Here is a 21,110-nt window from a genome sequence, read left to right on the forward strand (position 1 = left end):
CTGGTCGTTAACTTGACTGTTTTAACTGGGAACAGGTCGTTAACGTGACTGTTTTAACTGGGAACAGGTCGTTAACTGGGAACAGGTCGTTAACAAGACTGTTTTAACCGGGAACAGGTCGTTGACTGGGAACAGGTTGTTAACATGACTGTTTTAATTGGGAACAGGTCGTTAACGTGACTCTTGTAACTGGGAACAGGTCATTAACTGGGAACCGGTCGTTAACATGACTGTTTTAACTGGGAACAGGTAGTTAACGTGACTGTTTTAACTGGGAACTGGTCGTTAACGTGACTGTTTTAACTCAGAACCGGTCGTTAACGTGACTAGTTTAGCTGGGAACAGGTCGTTAACTGGGAACTGGTCGTTAACGTGACTGTTTTAACTGGGAACTGGTCGTTAACGTGACTGTTTTAACTGGGAACAGGTAGTTAACTGGGAACAGGTCGTTAACAAGACTGTTTTAACCGGGAACAGGTCGTTAACTGGGAACAGGTTGTTAACATGACTGTTTCAATTGGGAACAGGTCGTTAACGCGACTGTTTTAACTGGGAACAGGTCGTTAACCGGGAACAGGTCGTTAACGTGACTGGTTTAGCTGGGAACAGGTCGTTAACTGGGAACTGGTCGTTAACGTGACTGTTTTAACTGGGAACTGGTCGTTAACGTGACTGGTTTAGCTGGGAACAGGTCGTTAACTGGGAACTGGTCGTTAACGTGACTGTTTTAACTGGGAACTGGTCGTTAACGTGACTGTTTTAACTGGGAACAGGTCGTGAACTGGGAACAGGTCGTTAACAAGACTGTTTTAACCGGGAACAGGTCGTTAACTGAGAACAGGTTGTTAACATGACTGTTTTAATTGGGAACAGGTCGTTAATGCGACTGTTTTAACTGGGAACAGGTCGTTAACCGGGAACAGGTCGTTAACGTGACTGGTTTAGCTGGGAACAGGTCGTTAACGTGACTGTTTTAACTGGGAACTGGTCGTTAACGTGACTGTTTTAACTGGGAACAGGTCGTTAACTGGGAACAGGTCGTTAACGCGACTGTTTTAACTGGGAACAGGTCGTTAACCGGGAACAGGTCGTTAACGTGACTGGTTTAACTGGGAACAGGTCGTTAACTATACTGGTTTAACTGAGAACAGGTCTTTAACGTGACTGGTTTAGCTGGTAACAGGTCGTTAACTGGGAACAGGTTGTTAACATGACTGTTTTAACTGGCAACAGGTCGTTAACGTGACTGGTTTAGCTGGGAACAGGTCGTTAACTGGGAACAGGTCATTAACGTGACTGTTTTAACTGGGAACAGGTCGTTAACTGGGAACAGGTTGTTAACATGACTGTTTTAACTGGCAACAGGTCGTTAACGTGACTGGTTTAGCTGGGAACAGGTCGTTAACTGGGAACAGGTCGTTAACTGGGAACAGGTCGTTAACGTGACTGTTTTAACTGGGAACAGGTCGTTAACGTGACTGTTTTAACTGGCAACAGGTCGTTAACGTGACTGTTTTAACTCAGAACAGGTCGTTAACGTGACTGGTTTAGCTGGGAACAGGTCGTTAACTGGGAACTGGTCGTTAATGTGATTGTTTTAACTGGGAACAGGTCGTTAACGTGACTGTTTTAACTGGGAACTGGTCGTTAACGTGACTGGTTTAGCTGGGAACAGGTTGTTAACTGGGAACTGGTCGTTAACGTGATTGTTTTAACTGGGAACAGGTCGTTAACGTGACTGTTTTAACTGGGAACTGGTCGTTAACGTGACTGTTTTAACTGGGAACTGGTCGTTAACATGACTGGTTTAACTGGGAACAGGTCGTTAACTTGACTGTTTTAACCAGGAAAAGGCCATTAACGAAACTGTTTTAACTGGGAACAGGTAGTTAACTGGGAACAGGTCGTTAACGTGACTGTTTTGACTGGGAACTGGTCGTTAACATGACTGGTTTAACTGGGAACAGGTCGTTAACTGGGAAAAGGTCGTTAACGTGACTGTTTTAACTGGGAACTGGTCGTTAACGTGACTGTTTTAACTGGGAACTGGTCGTTAACGTGACTGTTTTAACTGGGAACTGGTCGTTAACGTGACTGTTTTAACTGGGTACAGGTCGTTAACTGGGAACAGGTCGTTAACAAGACTGTTTTAACCGGGAACAGGTCGTTAACTGGGAACAGGTTGTTAACATGACTGTTTTAATTGGGAACAGGTCGTTAACGCGACTGTTTTAACTGGGAACAGGTCGTTAACCGGGAACAGGTCGTTAACGTGACTGGTTTAACTGGGAACAGGTCGTTAACATTACTGGTTTAACTGAGAACAGGTCTTTAACGTGACTGTTTTAACTGGGAACTGGTCGTTAACGTGACTGTTTTAACTGGGAACTGGTCGTTAACATGACTGGTTTAACTGGGAACAGGTCGTTAACTTGACTGTTTTAACTGGGAACAGGTCGTTAACGTGACTGTTTTAACTGGGAACAGGTCGTTAACGTGACTGTTTTAACTGGGAACAGGTCGTTAACTGGGAACAGGTCGTTAACGTGACTGGTTTAACTGGGAACAGGTCGTTAACATTACTGGTTTAACTGAGAACAGGTCTTTAACGTGACTGGTTTAGCTGGTAACAGGTCGTTAACTGGGAACAGGTTGTTAACATGACTGTTTTAACTGGCAACAGGTCGTTAACGTGACTGGTTTAGCTGGGAACAGGTCGTTAACTGGGAACAGGTCATTAACGTGACTGTTTTAACTGGGAACAGGTCGTTAACTGGGAACAGGTTGTTAACATGACTGTTTTAACTGGCAACAGGTCGTTAACGTGACTGGTTTAGCTGGGAACAGGTCGTTAACTGGGAACAGGTCGTTAACTGGGAACAGGTCGTTAACGTGACTGTTTTAACTGGGAACAGGTCGTTAACGTGACTGTTTTAACTGGCAACAGGTCGTTAACGTGACTGTTTTAACTCAGAACAGGTCGTTAACGTGACTGGTTTAGCTGGGAACAGGTCGTTAACTGGGAACTGGTCGTTAATGTGATTGTTTTAACTGGGAACAGGTCGTTAACGTGACTGTTTTAACTGGGAACTGGTCGTTAACGTGACTGGTTTAGCTGGGAACAGGTCGTTAACTGGGAACTGGTCGTTAACGTGATTGTTTTAACTGGGAACAGGTCGTTAACGTGACTGTTTTAACTGGGAACTGGTCGTTAACGTGACTGTTTTAACTGGGAACTGGTCGTTAACATGACTGGTTTAACTGGGAACAGGTCGTTAACTTGACTGTTTTAACCAGGAACAGGCCATTAACGAAACTGTTTTAACTGGGAACAGGTATTTAACTGGGAACAGGTCGTTAACGTGACTGTTTTGACTGGGAACTGGTCGTTAACATGACTGGTTTAACTGGGAACAGGTCGTTAACTGGGAAAAGGTCGTTAACGTGACTGTTTTAACTGGGAACTGGTCGTTAACGTGACTGTTTTAACTGGGAACTGGTCGTTAACGTGACTGTTTTAACTGGGAACAGGTCGTTAACTGGGAACAGGTCGTTAACAAGACTGTTTTAACCGGGAACAGGTCGTTAACTGGGAACAGGTTGTTAACATGACTGTTTTAATTGGGAACAGGTCGTTAACGCGACTGTTTTAACTGGGAACAGGTCGTTAACCGGGAACAGGTCGTTAACGTGACTGGTTTAACTGGGAAATGGGCGTTAACATTACTGGTTTAACTGAGAACAGGTCTTTAACGTGACTGTTTTAACTGGGAACTGGTCGTTAACGTGACTGTTTTAACTGGGAACTGGTCGTTAACATGACTGGTTTAACTGGGAACAGGTCGTTAACTTGACTGTTTTAACTGGGAACAGGTCGTTAACGTGACTGTTTTAACTGGGAACAGGTCGTTAACGTGACTGTTTTAACTGGGAACAGGTCGTTAACGTGACTGTTTTAACTGGGAACTGGTCGTTAACGTGACTGTTTTAACTGGGAACAGGTCATTAACTGGGAACAGGTCGTTAACATGACTGTTTTAACTGGGAACAGGTCGTTAACGTGACTGTTTTAACTGGGAACTGGTCGTTAACCGGGAACAGGTCGTTAACGTGACTGTTTTAACTGGGAACTGGTCGTTAACCGGGAACAGGTCGTTAATGTGACTGTTTTAACTGGGAACTGGTCGTTAACGTGACTGTTTTAACTGGGAACTGGTCGTTAACTTGACTGTTTTAACTGGGAATAGGTCGTTAACGTGACTGTTTTAACTGGGAACAGGTCGTTAACTGGGAACAGGTCGTTAACAAGACTGTTTTAACCGGGAACAGGTCGTTGACTGGGAACAGGTTGTTAACATGACTGTTTTAATTGGGAACAGGTCGTTAACGTGACTCTTGTAACTGGGAACAGGTCATTAACTGGGAACCGGTCGTTAACATGACTGTTTTAACTGGGAACAGGTCGTTAACGTGACTGTTTTAACTGGGAACTGGTAGTTAACGTGACTGTTTTAACTTGGAACTGGTCGTTAACGTGACTGTTTTAACTCAGAACCGGTCGTTAACGTGACTGTTTTAACTGGGAACTGGTCGTTAACGTGACTGTTTTAACTGGGAACAGGTAGTTAACTGGGAACAGGTCGTTAACAAGACTGTATTAACCGGGAACAGGTCGTTAACTGGGAACAGGTTGTTAACATGACTGTTTTAATTGGGAACAGGTCGTTAACGCGACTGTTTTAACTGGGAACAGGTCGTTAACCGGGAACAGGTCGTTAACGTGACTGGTTTAGCTGGGAACAGGTCGTTAACTGGGAACTGGTCGTTAACGTGACTGTTTTAAATGGGAACTGGTCGTTAACGTGACTGGTTTAGCTGGGAACAGGTCGTTAACTGGGAACTGGTCGTTAACGTGACTGTTTTAACTGGGAACAGGTCGTTAACTGGGAACAGGTCGTTAACGCGACTGTTTTAACTGGGAAAAGGTCGTTAACCGGGAACAGGTCGTTAACGTGACTGGTTTAACTGGGAACAGGTCGTTAACATTACTGGTTTAACTGAGAACAGGTCTTTAACGTGACTGGTTTAGCTGGGAACAGGTCGTTAACTGGGAACAGGTTGTTAACATGACTGTTTTAACTGGCAACAGGTCGTTAACGTGACTGGTTTAGCTGGGAACAGGTCGTTAACTGGGAACAGGTCATTAACGTGACTGTTTTAACTGGGAACAGGTCGTTAACTGGGAACAGGTTGTTAACATGACTGTTTTAACTGGCAACAGGTCGTTAACGTGACTGGTTTAGCTGGGAACAGGTCGTTAACTGGGAACAGGTCGTTAACGTGACTGTTTTAACTGGGAACTGGTCGTTAACGTGACTGTTTTAACTGGGAACTGGTCGTTAACATGACTGGTTTAACTGGGAACAGGTCGTTAACCAGGAACAGGCCATTAACGAAACTGTTTTAACAGGGAACATGTAGTTAACTGGGAACAGGTCGTTAACGTGACTGTTTTAACTGGGAACTGGTCGTTAACGTGACTGATTTAACTGGGAACAGGTAGTTAACTGGGAACAGGTCGTTAACTGGGAACAGGTCGTTAACATGACTGGTTTAACTGGGAACAGGTCGTTAACGTGACTGTTTTAACTGGGAACAGGTCGTTAACGTGACTGATTTAACTGGGAACAGGTAGTTAACTGGGAACAGGTCGTTAACTGGGAACAGGTCGTTAACATGACTGTTTTAACTGGGAACAGGTCGTTAACCGGGAACAGGTCGTTAATGTGACTGTTTTAACTGGGAACTGGTCGTTAACTTGACTGTTTTAACTGGGAACTGGTCGTTAACGTGACTGTTTTAACTGGGAACTGGTCATTAACGTGACTGTTTTAACTGGGAACTGGTCGTTAACGTGACTGTTTTAACTGGGAACAGGTCGTTAAATGGGAACAGGTCTTTAACATGACTGTTTTAACCGGGAACAGGTCGTTAACTGGGAACAGGTCGTTAACGTGACTGTTTTAACTGGGAACAGGTCGCTAACGCGACTGTTTTAACTGGGAACAGGTCGTTAACACGACTGTTTTAACTGGGAACAGGTCGTTAACGTGACTGTTTTAACTGGGAACAGGTCGTTAACGTGACTGTTTTAACTGGGAACAGGTCGTTAACGTGACTGTTTTAACTGGGAACAGGTCTTTAATGCGACTGTTTTAACTGGGAATAGTTCGGTAACGTGACTGTTTTAACTGGGAACAGGTCATTAACATGACTGGTTTAAATGGAAGCAGGTTTTCAGTGGGACTGGTTCAAATGGAAGCAGGTTTTCAGTAGGACTGGTTTAACTGGAAGCACATTGTCAGTCGGACTGGTTTAACTGGAAACAGGACTGCAATGTGATTGGTTTGAATGGGAACATGGAACTAACATTTCCTGGTTTTATTTGCTTTGCAGAGTCGTGACTGTGAATGCTTTAAGTCTCAAAACCAGGAAGCACAGAAACATGATATGAATGTGGTTAAAACATGATGGATCTGCTGTTAGTCATGTCTTATGGTTGAATCTCACATTTTGTCTAAAAACTCACATTACTGGTTGCACAGAACTGCCTCTGACCATCTTTGATCTCGGGGCTGAATTTCTGGAGCAGAGCTTTCTGCACCCTCCAGATGGGGGGTGGTTCCCGGCCAGTCTGCAGAGCCATCTGACAACGTGAACACAGCAACGTCACATGATGGTCGCTTACTGCTTATTGGTCTGTAGCACCAGAATTATCTGGTCACCTTCAGAGTCCCGATGTCCTCCGTACGAACCACAAACTCATCCCGCTCACGAAAGATTCCCTCTCCCCCGCTCCCGCTGTCCTCCTCTTCGCTCTCCCCAGCGATGGCTGCATCAGCCTGCTTCTTCGCCAGGTGGAGGGAGGTGAGGCGCTGGGATGCTGGGCCTTCGTCCGGAGTCGGGGGGGAGGGGGGCTCAGAGGACGATGAAGAGGAAGGAGATGAAGAGGAAAAAGAAGGGGAAACCTGTCCAGGTTCCTGGTCCTGATCAGAGGATGACGGGTGAGGAGTGGTGGATGGAGGGGCAACAGAGATTGGGAGGTTGGAGAGGGGTGAGGATGAGATTGCCGGGGGGGAGGTGGAAGGGGGTGGCGACGTTCCTGTGGTCGAAGGCGGCTGGTAGACAGACTGCTGCGGTTCAGACAAAGGATACGGACATCCCTCTTCCTTATCTCGCTGGACTGGCATCGTCATGGTTACAGAGGAGCAGAGGAGAGGGAGGGGTGAGGGTGAGGGGAAGGTGAGAGGTAGAGGGGAGGAGGATGGAGGTGCTGTGACAAGAGAAGGTTCTGATGGAGAGTCTGGAAGAAACAGAACAACCAGATGAATGAATTCTTCCAGCCCGAGCTGGACGTCCTGGTCTAAACTGGTCCTCGTGGACCAGAGCGGGACGTCCTGGTCTAAACTGGTCCTCGTGGACCAGAGTGGGACGTCCTGGTCTAAACTGGTCCTCGTGGACCAAAGCTGGACATTGTGGTCTAAACTGGTCGTTGTGGACCAGAGCGGGTGTCCTGGTCTACACTGCTCCAAGTGGACCAGAGCTGGACGTCCTGGTCTAAACTGGTCCTCGTGGACCAGAGCGGGACGTCCTGGTCTAAACTGGTCCTAGTGGACCAAAGCTGGACGTTGTGGTCTAAACTGGTCCTCGTGGACCAGAGCGGGTGTCCTGGTCTACACTGTTCCAAGTGGACCAGAGCTGGACGTCCTGGTCTAAACTAGTCCTCGTGGACCAGAGCGGGACGTCCTGGTCTAAACTGGTCATAGTGGACCAAAGCTGGACGTTGTGGTCTAAACTGGTCCTCGTGGACCAGAGCGGGTGTCCTGGTCTACACTTTTCCAAGTGGACCAGAGCTGGACGTCCTGGTCTAAACTAGTCCTCGTGGACCAGAGCGGGACGTCCTGGTCTAAACTGGTCCTAGTGGACAAAAGCTGGACTTAATGGTCTAAACTGGTCCAAGTGGACCAGAACTGGACGTCCTGGTCTAAACTGTTCCAAGTGCACCAGAGCTGGACGTCCTGGTCAAAACTGGTCCTACTGGACCATAGCTAGACGTCTTGGTCTAAACTGGTCCTACTGGACCAGAGATGGACGTCCTTGTATAAACTTGTCTGCGTGGACCAGAGCTGGACGTCCTGCTCTGAACTGGTCCTAGTGGACCAGAGCTGGACTTCCTGGTCTAAGCTGGCCCTAGTGGACCAGAGCTGGAGGTCTTGGTCTGATCAGGTCCGCGTGAACCAGAGCTGGACGTCCTGGTCTAAACTGGTCCTAGTGGACCAGAGCTGGTAGTCTTGGTCTAAACTGGTCCTACTGGACCAGAGCTGTACTTCCTGGTCTAAACTGGTCAGCGTGAACCAGAGCTGGACTTCCTGGTCTAAACTGGTCCTAGTGAACCAGGGCTGGACGTCCTGGTCTAAACTGGTCAGCGTGAACCAGAGCTGGACTTCCTGGTCTAAACTGGTCCTAGTGAACCAGGGCTGGATGTCCTGGTCTAAACTGGTCCAACTGAACCAGAGCTAGATGTCCTGGTCTAAACTGGTCCTAGTGAACCAGGGCTGGACGTCCTGGTCTAAACTGGTCCTAGTGTACCAGAACTGGACGTCCTGGTCTAAACTGCTCCGCTTGGACCAGAGCTGGACTTCCTGGTCTAAACTGGTCCTAGTGGACCAGAGCTGGACTTCCTGGTCTTAACTGGTCCTACTGGATCAGAGCTGGACGTCCTTGTCTAAACTGGTCCTAGTGGACCAGAGCTGGATGTCCTGGTCTAAACTGGTCCTGGTGAACCAGAGCTGGACGTCCTGTTCTAAACTGGTCCGCATGGACCAGAACTGGACGTCCTGGTCTGAACTGGTCCTAGTGGACCAGAACTGGACGTCCTGGTCTAAACTGCTCCGCTTGGACCAGAGCTGGACTTCCTGGTCTAAACTGGTCCTAGTGGACCAGAGCTGGACTTCCTGGTCTAAACTGGTCCTACTGGATCAGAGCTGGACGTCCTTGTCTAAACTGGTCCTAGTGGACCAGAGCTGGATGTCCTGGTCTAAACTGGTCCTGGTGAACCAGAGCTGGACGTCCTGGTCTAAACTGGTCCGCGTGGACCAGAGCTGGACGTCCTGTTCTAAACTGGTCCGCATGGACCAGAACTGGACGTCCTGGTCTGAACCGGTCCGCGTGGACCAGAGCTGGACGTCCTGGTCCAAACTGGTCCGCATGGACCAGAACTGGACGTCCTGGTCTGAACCGGTCCGCGTGGACCAGAGCTGGACGTCCTGGTCTGAACCGGTCCGCGTGGACCAGAGCGGGACGTCCTGGTCCAAACTGGTCCTAGTGGACCAGAGCTGGACGTCCTGGTCTAAACTGGTCCTAGTGGACCAGAACTGGACGTCCTGGTCTAAACTGCTACGCATGGACCAGAGCTGGACTTCCTGGTCTAAACTGGTCCGCATGGACCAGAACAGGACGTCCTGGTCTGAACCGTTCCGCGTGGACCAGAGCTGGACGTCCTGGTCTAAACTGGTCCTAGTGGATCAGAACTGGACGTCCTGGTCTAAACTGCTCTGCTTGGACCAGAGCTGTACGTCTTGGTCTGAATTGGTCGGTGTGGACCAGAGCTGGACGTCCTGGTCTAAAATGGTCCTAGTGGACCAGAGCTGGACGTCCTAGTCTAAACTGGTCCAAGTGGATTAGAGCTGGACGTCCTGGTCTAAACTGGTCCAAGTGGACCAGAGCTGGACGTCCTGGTCTAAACTGGTCCTAGTGGACCAGAGCTGGATGTCCTGGTCTAAACTGGTCCTAGTGGACCAGAGCTGGACGTCCTGCTCTAAACTGGTCCTACTGGAGCGGAGCTGGACGTCCTGGTTTAAACTGGTTCTAGTGGACCAGAGCTGGACGTCCTGGTCTAAACTGGTCCTAGTGGATCAGAACTGGACGTCCTGGTCTAAACTGCTCTGCTTGGACCAGAGCTGGACATCCTGGTCTAAACCGGTCCGCGTGGTCCAGAGCTCGACTTCCTGAACTGAACCGGTCCGCGTGGATCACAGCTGGACGTCCTGTCTAAACTGGTCCGCGTGGACCAGAGCTGGACGTCCTGGTCTAAACTAGTCCGCGTGGACCAGAGCTGGACATCCTGGTCTGAACCGGTCCGCGTGGACCAGAACTGGACATCCTGGTCGAAACCGGTCCGCGTGGACAAGAGCTGGACTTCCTGGTGTAAACTGGTCTTAGTGGACCAGAGCTGGACGTCCTCGTCTAGACTGGTCCGCGTGGACTAGAACTGGACGTCTTGGTCTAAACTGCTCTGCTTGGACCAGAGCTGGACTTCCTGGTCTAAACTGGTCCTATTGGACCGGAGCTGGACGTCCTGGTTTAAACTGGTTCTAGTGGACCAGAGCTGGACGTCCTGGTCAAAACTGGTCCGCGTGGACCAGAGCTGGACGTCCTGTTCTAAACTGGTCCTACTGGACCAGAGCTGGACGTCCTTGTCTAACCTGGTCCTACTGGACCAGAGCTGGACTTCCTGGTCTAAACTGGTCCTACTGTACCAGAGCTGGACGTCCTGGTCTGAACCGGTCCGCGTGGACCACAGCTGGACATCCTGGTCTAAACTGGTCCTCCTGGACCAGAGCTGGACGTCCTGGTCTAAACCGGTCCGCGTGGACCATAGCTGGACATCCTAGTCTAAACTGGTCCTCCTGAACCAGACCTGGACATCCTGATGTACACTGGTCCTGCTGGACACGAGCTGGACGTCATGGTCTAAACTGGTCCTAGTGGACCAGAACTGGACGTCCTGGTCTAAACTGCTCTGCTTGGACCAGAGCTGGACTTCCTGGTCTAAACTGGTCCTATTGGACCAGAGCTGGACGTCTTGGTCTAAACTGGTCCTATTGGACCAGAGCTGGACATCTTGTTCTAAACTGGTCCTAGTGGACCAGAGCTGGACTTCCTGGTCTAAACTGGTCCTACTGGACCAGAACTGGACTTCCTGGTCTAAACTGGTCCTACTGGACCGGAGCTGGACGTCCTGGTTTAAACTGGTTCTAGTGGACCAGAGCTGGACGTCCTGTCTAAACTGGTCCACGTGGACCAGAGGTGGACGTCCTGGTCTCAACTGGTCTGCGTGGACCAGAGCTGGACTTCCTGAACTGAACCGGTCCGCGTGGACCACAGCTGGACGTCCTGTCTAAACTGGTCCGCGTGGACCAGACCTGGACGTCCTTGTCTAAACTGGTCCGCGTGGACCAGAGCTGGACATCCTGGTCGAAACCGGTCCGCGTGGACCAGAGCTGGACTTCCTGGTCTAAACTGGTCTTAGTGGACCAGAGCTGGACGTCCTCGTCTAGACTGGTCCGCGTGGACTAGAGCTGGAAGTCCTGGTCTAAACTGGTCCAAGTGGACCAGAGCTGGACGTCCTGGTCTAAAATGGTCCTAGTGGACCAGAGCTAGACTTCCTGGTCTAAACTGGTCCGGGTGGACCAGATCTGGACATCCTTGACTAAACTGGTCCTAGTGGACCAGAGCTGGACATCCTGGTCTAAACTGGTCCTGGTGAACCAGAGCTGGACGCCCTGGTCTAAACTGGCCCGCGTGGACCAGAGCTGGACGTCGTGTTCTAAACTGGTCCTACTGGACCAGAGCTGGACGTCCTGGTCTAAACTGGTCGTACTTGACCAGAACTGGACGTTGTGGTCTAAACTGGTCCTACTGGACCAGAGCTGGACGTCCTGGTCTAAACTGGTTCTACTAGACCAGAACTGGATGTCCTGGTCTAAACTGGTCCTAGTGGACCAGAGCTGGACGTCCTGTCTAAACTGGTCCGCGTGGACCAGAGCTGGACGTCCTGTCTAAACTGGTCCGCGTGGACCAGAGCTGGACGTCCTGGTCTAAACTGGTCCGTGTGGACCAGAGCTGGACTTCCTGAACTGAACTGGTCCGCGTGGACCACAGCTGGACGTCCTGGTCTAAACTGGTCCTACTGAACCAGAGCTGGATAGCCTGGTCTAAACTGGTCATACTGGACCAGAGCTGGACGTCCTGGTTCTAAATTGGTCCTACTGGACCAGAACTGGACGTTGTCGTCTAAACTGGTCCTAGTGGACCAGAGCTGGACTTCCTGGTCTAAACTGGTCCGCGTGGACCAGAGCTGGACGTCCTGGTCTAAACTGGTCCTAGTGGACAAGAACTGGACGTCCTGGTCTAAACTGCTCCACTTGGACCAGAGCTGGACTTTCTGGTCTGAACTGGTCCGCATGGACCAGAACTGGACATCCTGATCTGAACCGGTCCGCGTAGACCAGAGCTGGATGTCCTGGTCCAAACTGGTCCTAGTGGACCAGAGCTGGACTTCCTGGTCTGAACTGGTCCTGGTGAACCAGAGCTGGACGTCCTGGTCTAAACTGGTCCGCGTGGACGAAAGTTGGACGTCCTGTTCTAAACTGGTCCTACTGGACCAGAGCTGGACGTCCTGGTCTAAACTGGTCGTGGTGAACCAGAGCTGGACGTCCTGGTCTAAACTGGTCCGCGTGGACCAGAGCTGAACGTCCCGTTCTAAACTGGTCCGACTGGACCAGAGCTGGACTTCCTGGTCTAAACTGGTCCTACTAGACCAGAACTGGATGTCCTGGTCTAAACTGGTCCTAGTGGACCAGAGCTGGACGTCCTGAACTGAACCGGTCCGCGTGGACCACAGCTGGACGTCCTGTCTAAACTGGTCCGAGTGAACCAGAGCAGGACGTCCTGGTCTAAACTTTTCAGTGTGGACCAGAGCTGGACTTCCTGGTCGAAACCGGTCCTAGTGGACTAGAGCTGGACGTCCTGGTCTAGACTGGTCCGCGTGGACTAGAAATGGAAGTCCTGGTCTAAACTGGTCCAAGTGGACCAGAGCTGGACGTCCTGGTCTAAACTGGTCCTAGTGGACCAGAGCTGGACTTCCTGGTCTAAACTGGTCCGAGTGGACCAGAGCTGGACGTCCTTGTCTAAACTGGTCCTAGTGGACCAGAGCTGGATGTCCTGGTCTAAACTGGTCCTGGTGAACCAGAGCTGGACGTCCTGGTCTAAATTGGTCCGCGTGGACCAGAGCTGGACGTCCTGAACTGAACCGGTCCGCGTGGACCACAGCTGGACGTCCTGTCTAAACTGGTCCGAGTGAAGCAGAGCAGGACGTCCTGGTCTAAACTTTTCAGTGTGGACCAGAGCTGGACTTCCTGGTCGAAACCGGTCCTAGTAGACCAGAGCTGGACGTCCTGTTCTAATCTGGTCCGCGTGGACCAGAGCTGGACATCCTGGTCTAAACTGGTCCTACTGGACCAGAGCTGGACGTCCTGGTCTAAACTGGTCCTACTGGACCAGAACTGGACGTTGTGTTCTAAACTGGTCCTACTGAAACAGAGCTGGACAGCCTGGTCTAAACTGGTCTGACTGGACCAGAGCTGGACGTCCTGGTTCTACACTGGTCCTACTGGACCAGAACTGGACGTTGTCGTCTAAACTGGTCGTAGTGGACCAGAGCTGGACTCCCTGGTCTAAACTGGTCCTAGTGGACCAGAGCTGGACGTCCTGGTCTAAACTGGTCTGCGTGGACCAGAGCTGGACTACCTGGTCTAAACTGGTCCTAGTGGACCAGAGCTGGACGTCCTGGTCTAAACAGGTCCTACTGGACCAGAACTGGACGTCCTGGTCTAAACTGCTCCGCTTGGACCAGAGCTGGATTTCCGGGTCTGAACTGATCCGCATGAACAAGAACTGGACGTCCTGGTCTGAACTGGTCGGCGTGGACCAGAGCTGGACGTCCTGGTCTAAACTGGTCCTACTGAACCAGTGCTGGACAGCCTGGTCTAAACTGGTCTGACTGGACCAGAGCTGGACGTCCTGGTTCTACACTGGTCCTACTGGAACAGAACTGGACGTTGTCGTCTAAACTGGTCCTAGTGGACCAGAGCTGGACTTCCTGGTCTAAACTGGTCCTGGTGGACCAGAGTTGGACGTCCTGGTCTAAACTGCTCCGCTTGGACCAGTGCTGGACTTCCTGGTCTAAACTGGTCCGCGTGGACCAGAGCTGGACGACCTGGTCCAAACTGGTCCTAGTGGACCAGAGCTGGACGTCCTGGTCTAAACTGGTCCGCGTGGACCATAGCTGGACATCCTAGTCCAAACTGGTCCTGCTGGACCAGAGCTGGACGTCCTGGTCTAAACTGGTCCTAATGGACCAGAACTGGACGTTGTCGTCTAAACTGGTCCTAGTGGACCAGAACTGGACGTCCTGGTCTAAACTGCTCTGCTTGGACCAGAGCTGGACGTCCTGGTCTAAACTGGTCCTATTGGACCAGAGCTGGACTTCTTGGTCTAAACTGGTCCTATTGGACCAGAGCTGGACTTCCTGGTCTAAACTGGTCCTACTGGACCAGAACTGGACTTCCTGGTCTAAACTGGTCCTACTGGACCAGAGCTGGACGTCCTGGTTTAAACTGGTTCTAGTGGACCAGAGCTGGACGTCCTGTCTAAAGTGGTCCGCGTGGACCAGAGCTGGACGTCCTGGTCTAAACTGGTCTGCGTGGTCCAGAGCTGGACTTCCTGAACTGAACTGGTCCGCGTGGACCAAAGCTGGACGTCCTGTCTAAACTGGTCCGCGTGGACCAGAGCTGGACGTCCTGGTCTAAACTGGTTCGCGTGGACCAAAGTTGGACGTCGTGTTCTAAACTGGTCCTACTGGACCAGAGCTGGACGTCCTTGTCTAAACTGGTCCTAGTGGACCAGAGCTGGACGTCCTGGTCTAAACTGGTCCGCGTGGACCAGAGCTGGACATCCTGTTCTAAACTGGTCCTACTGGACCAGAGCTGGTCTTCCTGGTCTAAACTGGTCAGACTGGACCAGAACTGGACGTTGTGTTCTAAACTGGTCCTACTGGACCAGAGCTGGACGTCCTGGTCTAAACTGGTCCTACTGGACCAGAACTGGACTTCCTGGTCTAAACTGGTCCTACTGGACCGGAGCTGGACGTCCTGGTTTAAACTGGTCCTTGTGGACCAAAGTTGGACGTCCTGTTCTAAACTGGTCCTACTGGACCAGAACTGGACGTTGTGTTCTAAACTGGTCCTACTGGACCAGAGCTGGACGTCCTGGTCTAAACTGGTCCTACTGGACCAGAACTGGCCTTCCTGGTCTAAACTGGTGCTGGTGAACCAGAGCTGGACGTCCTGGTCTAAACTGGTCCGCGTGGACCAAAGTTGGACGTCCTGTTCTAAACTGGTCCTACTGGACCAGAGCTTGACGTTCTTGTCTAAACTGGTCCTAGTGGACTACAGCTGGACGTCCTGGTCTAAACTGGTCCTGGTGAACCAGAGCTGGACGTCCTGGTCTAAACTGGTCCGCGTGGACCAGAGCTTGACGTCCTGTTCTAAACTGGTCCTACTGGACCAGAGCTGGACTTCCTGGTATAAACTGGTCCTAAAGTACCAGAACTGGACGTTGTGGTCTAAACTGGTCTTACTGGACCAGAACTGGACGTCCTGGTCAAAACTGGTCCTACTAGACCAGAACTGGATGTCCTGGTCTAAACTGGTCCTACTGGACCAGAGCTAGACGTTCTGTCTAAACTGGTCCGCGTGGACCAGAGCTGGACGTCCTGGTCTAAACTTGTCCGCGTGGACCAGAGCTGGACGTCCTGGTCTAAACTGGTCCGTGTGGACCAGAGCTGGACTTCCTGAACTGAACTGGTCCGCGTGGACCACAGCTGGACTTCCTGGTCTAAACTGGTCCTTCTGGACCAGAGCTGGACGTCCTGGTCTAAACCGGTCCGCGTGGACCATAGCTGGACATCCTAGTCTAAACTGGTCTTCCTGAACCAGACCTGGACATCCTGATGTAAACTGGCCCTACTGGACCAGAGCTGGACGTCCTGTCTAAACTGGTCCGCGGGGACCAGAGCTGGACGTCCTGGTCTAAACTGGTCCGCGTGGACCAGAGCTGGACGTCCTGGTCTGAACCGGTCCGCGTGGACCACAGTTGGACATCCTGGTCTAAACTGGTCCTTCTGGACCAGAGCTGGACGTCCTGGTCTAAACCGGTCCGCGTGGACCATAGCTGGACGTCCTGGTCTAAACTGGTCCTACGGGACCAGAACTGGACGTTGTCGTCTAAACTGGTCCTAGTGGACCAGAGCTGGAAGTCCTGGTCTAAACTGGTTCTAGTGGACCAGAACTGGACGTCCTGGTCTAAACTGCTCTGCTTGGACCAGAGCTGGACTTCCTGGTATAAACTGGTCCTATTGGACCAGAGCTTGACTTCTTGGTCTAAACTGGTCCTATTGGACCAGAGCTGGACTTCCTGATCTAAACTGGTCCTAGTGGACCAGAGCTGGACGTCCTGGTCTAAACTGGTCCGCGTGGACCAGAGCTGGACATCCTGTTCTAAACTGGTCCTACTGGACCAGAGCTGGACTTCCTGGTCTAAACTGGTCCTACTGGACCAGAACTGGACTTCCTGGTCTAAACTGGTCCTACTGGACCGGAGCTGGACGTCCTGGTTTAAACTGGTTCTGGTGGACCAGAGCTGGACGTCCTGTCTAAACTGGTCCACGTGGACCAGAGGTGGACGTCCTGGTCTAAACTGGTCTGCGTGGACCAGAGCTGGACTTCCTGAACTGAACCGGTCCGCGTGGACCACAGCTGGACGTCCTGTCTAAACTGGTCCGCGTGGACAAGAGCTGGACGTCCTTGTCTAAACTGGTCCGCGTGGACCAGAGCTGGACATCCTGGTCTGAACCGGTCCGCGTGGACCAGAACTGGACATCCTGGTCGAAACCAGGTCCGCGTGGACCATAGCTTGACATCCTAGTCTAAACTGGTCCTCCTGAACCAGACCTGGACATCCTGATGTACACTGGTCCTGCTGGACACGAGCTGGACGTCCTGGTCTAAACTGGTCCTACTGGACCAGAACTAGACGTTGTCGTCTAAACTGGTCCTAGTGGACCAGAGCTGGACGTCCTGGTCTAAACTGGTCCTAGTGGACCAGAACTGGACGTCCTGGTCTAAACTGCTCTGATTGGACCAGAGCTGGACTTCCTGGTCTAAACTGGTCCTATTGGACCAGAGCTGGACGTCTTGGTCTAAACTGGTCCTATTGGACCAGAGCTGGACGTCCTGATCTAAACTGGTCCTGGTGAACCAGAGCTGGACGTCCTGGTCTAAACTGGTCCGCGTGGACCAAAGTTGGACGTCGTGTTCTAAACTGGTCCTACTGGACCAGACCTGGACGTCCTTGTCTAAACTGGTCCTAGTGGACCAGAGCTGGACGTCCTGGTTTAAACTGGTCCTTGTGGACCAAAGTTGGACGTCCTGTTCTAAACTGGTCCTACTGGACCAGAGCTTGACGTTCTTGTCTAAACTGGTCCTACTGGACCAGAACTGGACGTTGTGTTCTAAACTGGTCCTACTGGACCAGAGCTGGACGTCCTGGTCTAAATTGGTCCTACTGGACCAGAACTGGCCTTCCTGGTCTAAACTGGTGCTGGTGAACCAGAGCTGGACGTCCTGGTCTAAACTGGTCCGCGTGGACCAAATTTGGACGTCCTGTTCTAAACTGGTCCTACTGGACCAGAGCTTGACGTTCTTGTCTAAACTGGTCCTAGTGGACTACAGCTGGACGTCCTGGTCTAAACTGGTCCTGGTGAACCAGAGCTGGACGTCCTGGTCTAAACTGGTCCGCGTGGACCAGAGCTTGACGTCCTGTTCTAAACTGGTCCTACTGGACCAGAGCTGGACTTCCTGGTATAAACTGGTCCTAAAGTACCAGAACTGGACGTTGTGGTCTAAACTGGTGCTGGTGAACCAGAGCTGGACGTCCTGGTCTAAACTGGTCCGCGTGGACCAAAGTTGGACGTCCTGTTCTAAACTGGTCCTACTGGACCAGAACTGGACGTCCTGGTCTAAACTGGTCCTACTAGACCAGAACTGGATGTCCTGGTCTAAACTGGTCCTACTGGACCAGAGCTAGACGTCCTGTCTAAACTGGTCCACGTGGACCAGAGCTGGACGTCCTGGTCTAAGCAGGTCCGCGTGGACCAGAGCTGGACGTCCTGGTCTGAACCGGTCCGCGTGGACCACAGCTGGACATCCTGGTCTAAACTGGTCCTTCTGGACCAGAGCTGGACGTCCTGGTCTAAACCGGTCCGCGTGGACCATAGCTGGACATCCTAGTCTAAACTGGTCCTCCTGAACCAGACCTGGACATCCTGATGTAAACTGGTCCTACTGGACCAGAGCTGGACGTCCTGTCTAAACTGGTCCGCGTGGACCAGAGCTGGACGTCCTGGTCTAAACTGGTCCGCGTGGACCAGAGCTGGACGTCCTGGTCTGAACCGGTCCGCGTGGACCACAGTTGGACATCCTGGTCTAAACTGGTCCTTCTGGACCAGAGCTGTACGTCCTGGTCTAAACCGGTCCGCGTGGACCAGAGCTGGACTTCCTGGTCTAAACTGGTCCTAGTGGACCAGAGCTGGACGTCCTGGTCTAAACTGGTCCTAGTGGACCAGAGGTGGACTTCCTGGTCTAAACTGGTCCGCATGGACCAGAGCTGGACGTCCTGGTCTAAAATGGTCCTAGTGGACAAGAACTGGACATCATGGTCTAATAAGCTCCACTAGGACTAGAGCTGGACTTTGCTGGTCTGAACTGGTCCGCATGGACCAGAACTGGACATCCTGATCTGAACCGGTCCGCGTAGACCAGAGCTGGACGTCCTGGTCCAAACTGGTCCTAGTGGACCAGAGCTGGACTTCCTGGTCTGAACTGGTCCTGGTGAACCAGAGCTGGACGTCCTGGTCTAAACTGGTCCGCGTGGACCAAAGTTGGACGTCCTGTTCTAAACTGGTCCTCGTGGACCAGAGCTGGACGTCCTGTTCTAAACTGGTCGTGGTGAACCAGAGCTGGACGTCCTGGTCTAAACTGGTCCGCGTGGACCAGAGCTGAACGTCCCGTTCTAAACTGGTCCTACTGGACCAGAGCTGGACTTCCTGGTCTAAACTGGTCCTACTAGACCAGAACTGGATGTCCTGGTCTAAACTGGTCCTAGCGGACCAGAGCTGGACGTCCTGTCTAAACTGGTCCGCGTGGACCAGAGCTGGACGTCCTTGTCTAAACTGGTCCTAGTGGACGAGAGCTGGACGTCCTGGTCTAAACTGGCCCTACTGGACCAGAGCTGGACGTCCTGGTCTAAACTGGTCGTACTTGACCAGAACTGGACGTGATGGTCTAAAGTGGTCCTACTGGACCAGAGCTGGACGTCCTGGTCTAAACTGGTCCTACTGAACCGGAGCTGGACATCCTGGTCTAAACTGGTCCTAGTGGACCAGAGCTGGACGTCCTGTTCTAATCTGGTCCGCGTGGACCAGAGCTGGACATCCTGGTCTAAACTGGTCCTACTGGACCAGAGCTGGACGTCCTGGTCTAAACTGGTCCTACTGGACCAGAACTGGACGTTGTGGTCTAAACTGGTCCGCGTGGACCAGAGCTGGACGTCCTGGTCTGAACCGGTCCGCGTGGACCACAGTTGGACATCCTGGTCTAAACTGGTCCTTCTGGACCAGAGCTGTACGTCCTGGTCTAAACCGGTCCGCGTGGACCATAGCTGGACGTCCTGGTCTAAACTGGTCCTACTGGACCAGAACTGGACGTTGTCGTCTAAACTGGTTCTAGTGGACCAGAGCTGGACGTCCTGGTCTAAACTGGTTCTAGTGGACCAGAACTGGACGTCCTGGTCTAAACTGCTCTGCTTGGACCAGAGCTGGACTTCCTGGTATAAACTGGTCCTATTGGACCAGAGCTGGACTTCTTGGTCTAAACTGGTCCTATTGGACCAGAGCTGGACTTCCTGATCTAAACTGGTCCTAGTGGACCAGAGCTGGACGTCCTGGTCTAAACTGGTCCGCGTGGACCAGAGCTGGACATCCTGTTCTAAACTGGTCCTACTGGACCAGAGCTGGACTTCCTGGTCTAAACTGGTCCTACTGGACCAGAACTGGACTTCCTGGTCTAAACTGGTCCTACTGGACCGGAGCTGGACGTCCTGGTTTAAACTGGTTCTAGTGGACCAGAGCTGGACGTCCTGTCTAAACTGGTCCACGTGGACCAGAGGTGGACGTCCTGGTCTAAACTGGTCTGCATGGACCAGAGCTGTACTTCCTGAACTGAACCGGTCCGCGTGGACCACAGCTGGACGTCCTGTCTAAACTGCTCGGCGTGGACCAGAGCTGGACGTCCTCGTATAGACTGGTCCAAGTGGACAAGAGCTGGACGTCCTGGTCTAAAGTGGTCCTAGTGGACCAGAGCTGGACTTCCTGGTCTAAACTGGTCCGGGTGGACCAGATCTGGACGTCCTTGTCTAAACTGGTCCTAGTGGACCAGAGCTGGACGTCCTGGTCTAAACTGGTCCTGGTGAACCAGAGCTGGACGTCCTGGTCTAAACTGGCCCGCGTGGACCAGAGCTGGACGTCGTGTTCTAAACTGGTCATACTGGACCAGAGCTGGACGTCCTGGTTCTAAACTGGTCCTACTGGACCAGAACTGGACGTTGTCGTCTAAACTGGTCCTAGTGGACCAGAGCTCGACTTCCTGGTCTAAACTGGTCCTAGTGGACCAGAACTGGATGTCCTGGTCTAAACTGGTCCTAGTGGACCAGAGCTGGACGTCCTGTCTAAACTGGTCCGCGTGGACCAGAGCTGGACGTCCTGTCTAAACTGGTCCGCGTGGACCAGAGCTGGACGTCCTGGTCTAAACTGGTCCGCGTGGACCAGAGCTGGACGTTGTGGTCTAAACTGGTCCTACTGGACCACAGCTGGACGTCCTGGTCTAAACTGGTCGTACTGAACCAGAGCTGGATAGCCTGGTCTAAACTGGTCATACTGGACCAGAGCTGGACGTCCTGGTTCTAAACTGGTCCTACTGGACCAGAACTGGACGTTGTCGTCTAAACTGGTCCGCGTGGACCAGAGCTCGACTTCCTGGTCTAAACTGGTCCTAGTGGACCAGAGCTGGACGTCCTGGTCTAAACTGGTCCTA

At 51.9% G+C, this 21,110-nt stretch overlaps 1 protein-coding gene across 1 annotated transcript in view; it reads right to left on the bottom strand.

Annotated features, from left to right (window-relative positions):
* Window positions 1–21,110, bottom strand: part of LOC306765241 (proline-rich protein 12-like) — a gene marked incomplete at both ends in the record, with an annotated part of 489,381 nt that overhangs the window by 317,004 nt on the left and 151,267 nt on the right. The window contains 2 exon segments of the mRNA XM_079252643.1: window positions 6,590–6,706; window positions 6,786–7,363. Of these exon segments, the coding sequence (XP_079108769.1) occupies window positions 6,590–6,706; window positions 6,786–7,363 (695 nt within the window).

This window comes from Telmatherina bonti (assembly GCF_933228915.1).
Source record: "Telmatherina bonti genome assembly, chromosome: 14".
In the NCBI taxonomy this organism is placed as follows: Eukaryota; Metazoa; Chordata; class Actinopteri; order Atheriniformes; family Telmatherinidae; genus Telmatherina; species Telmatherina bonti.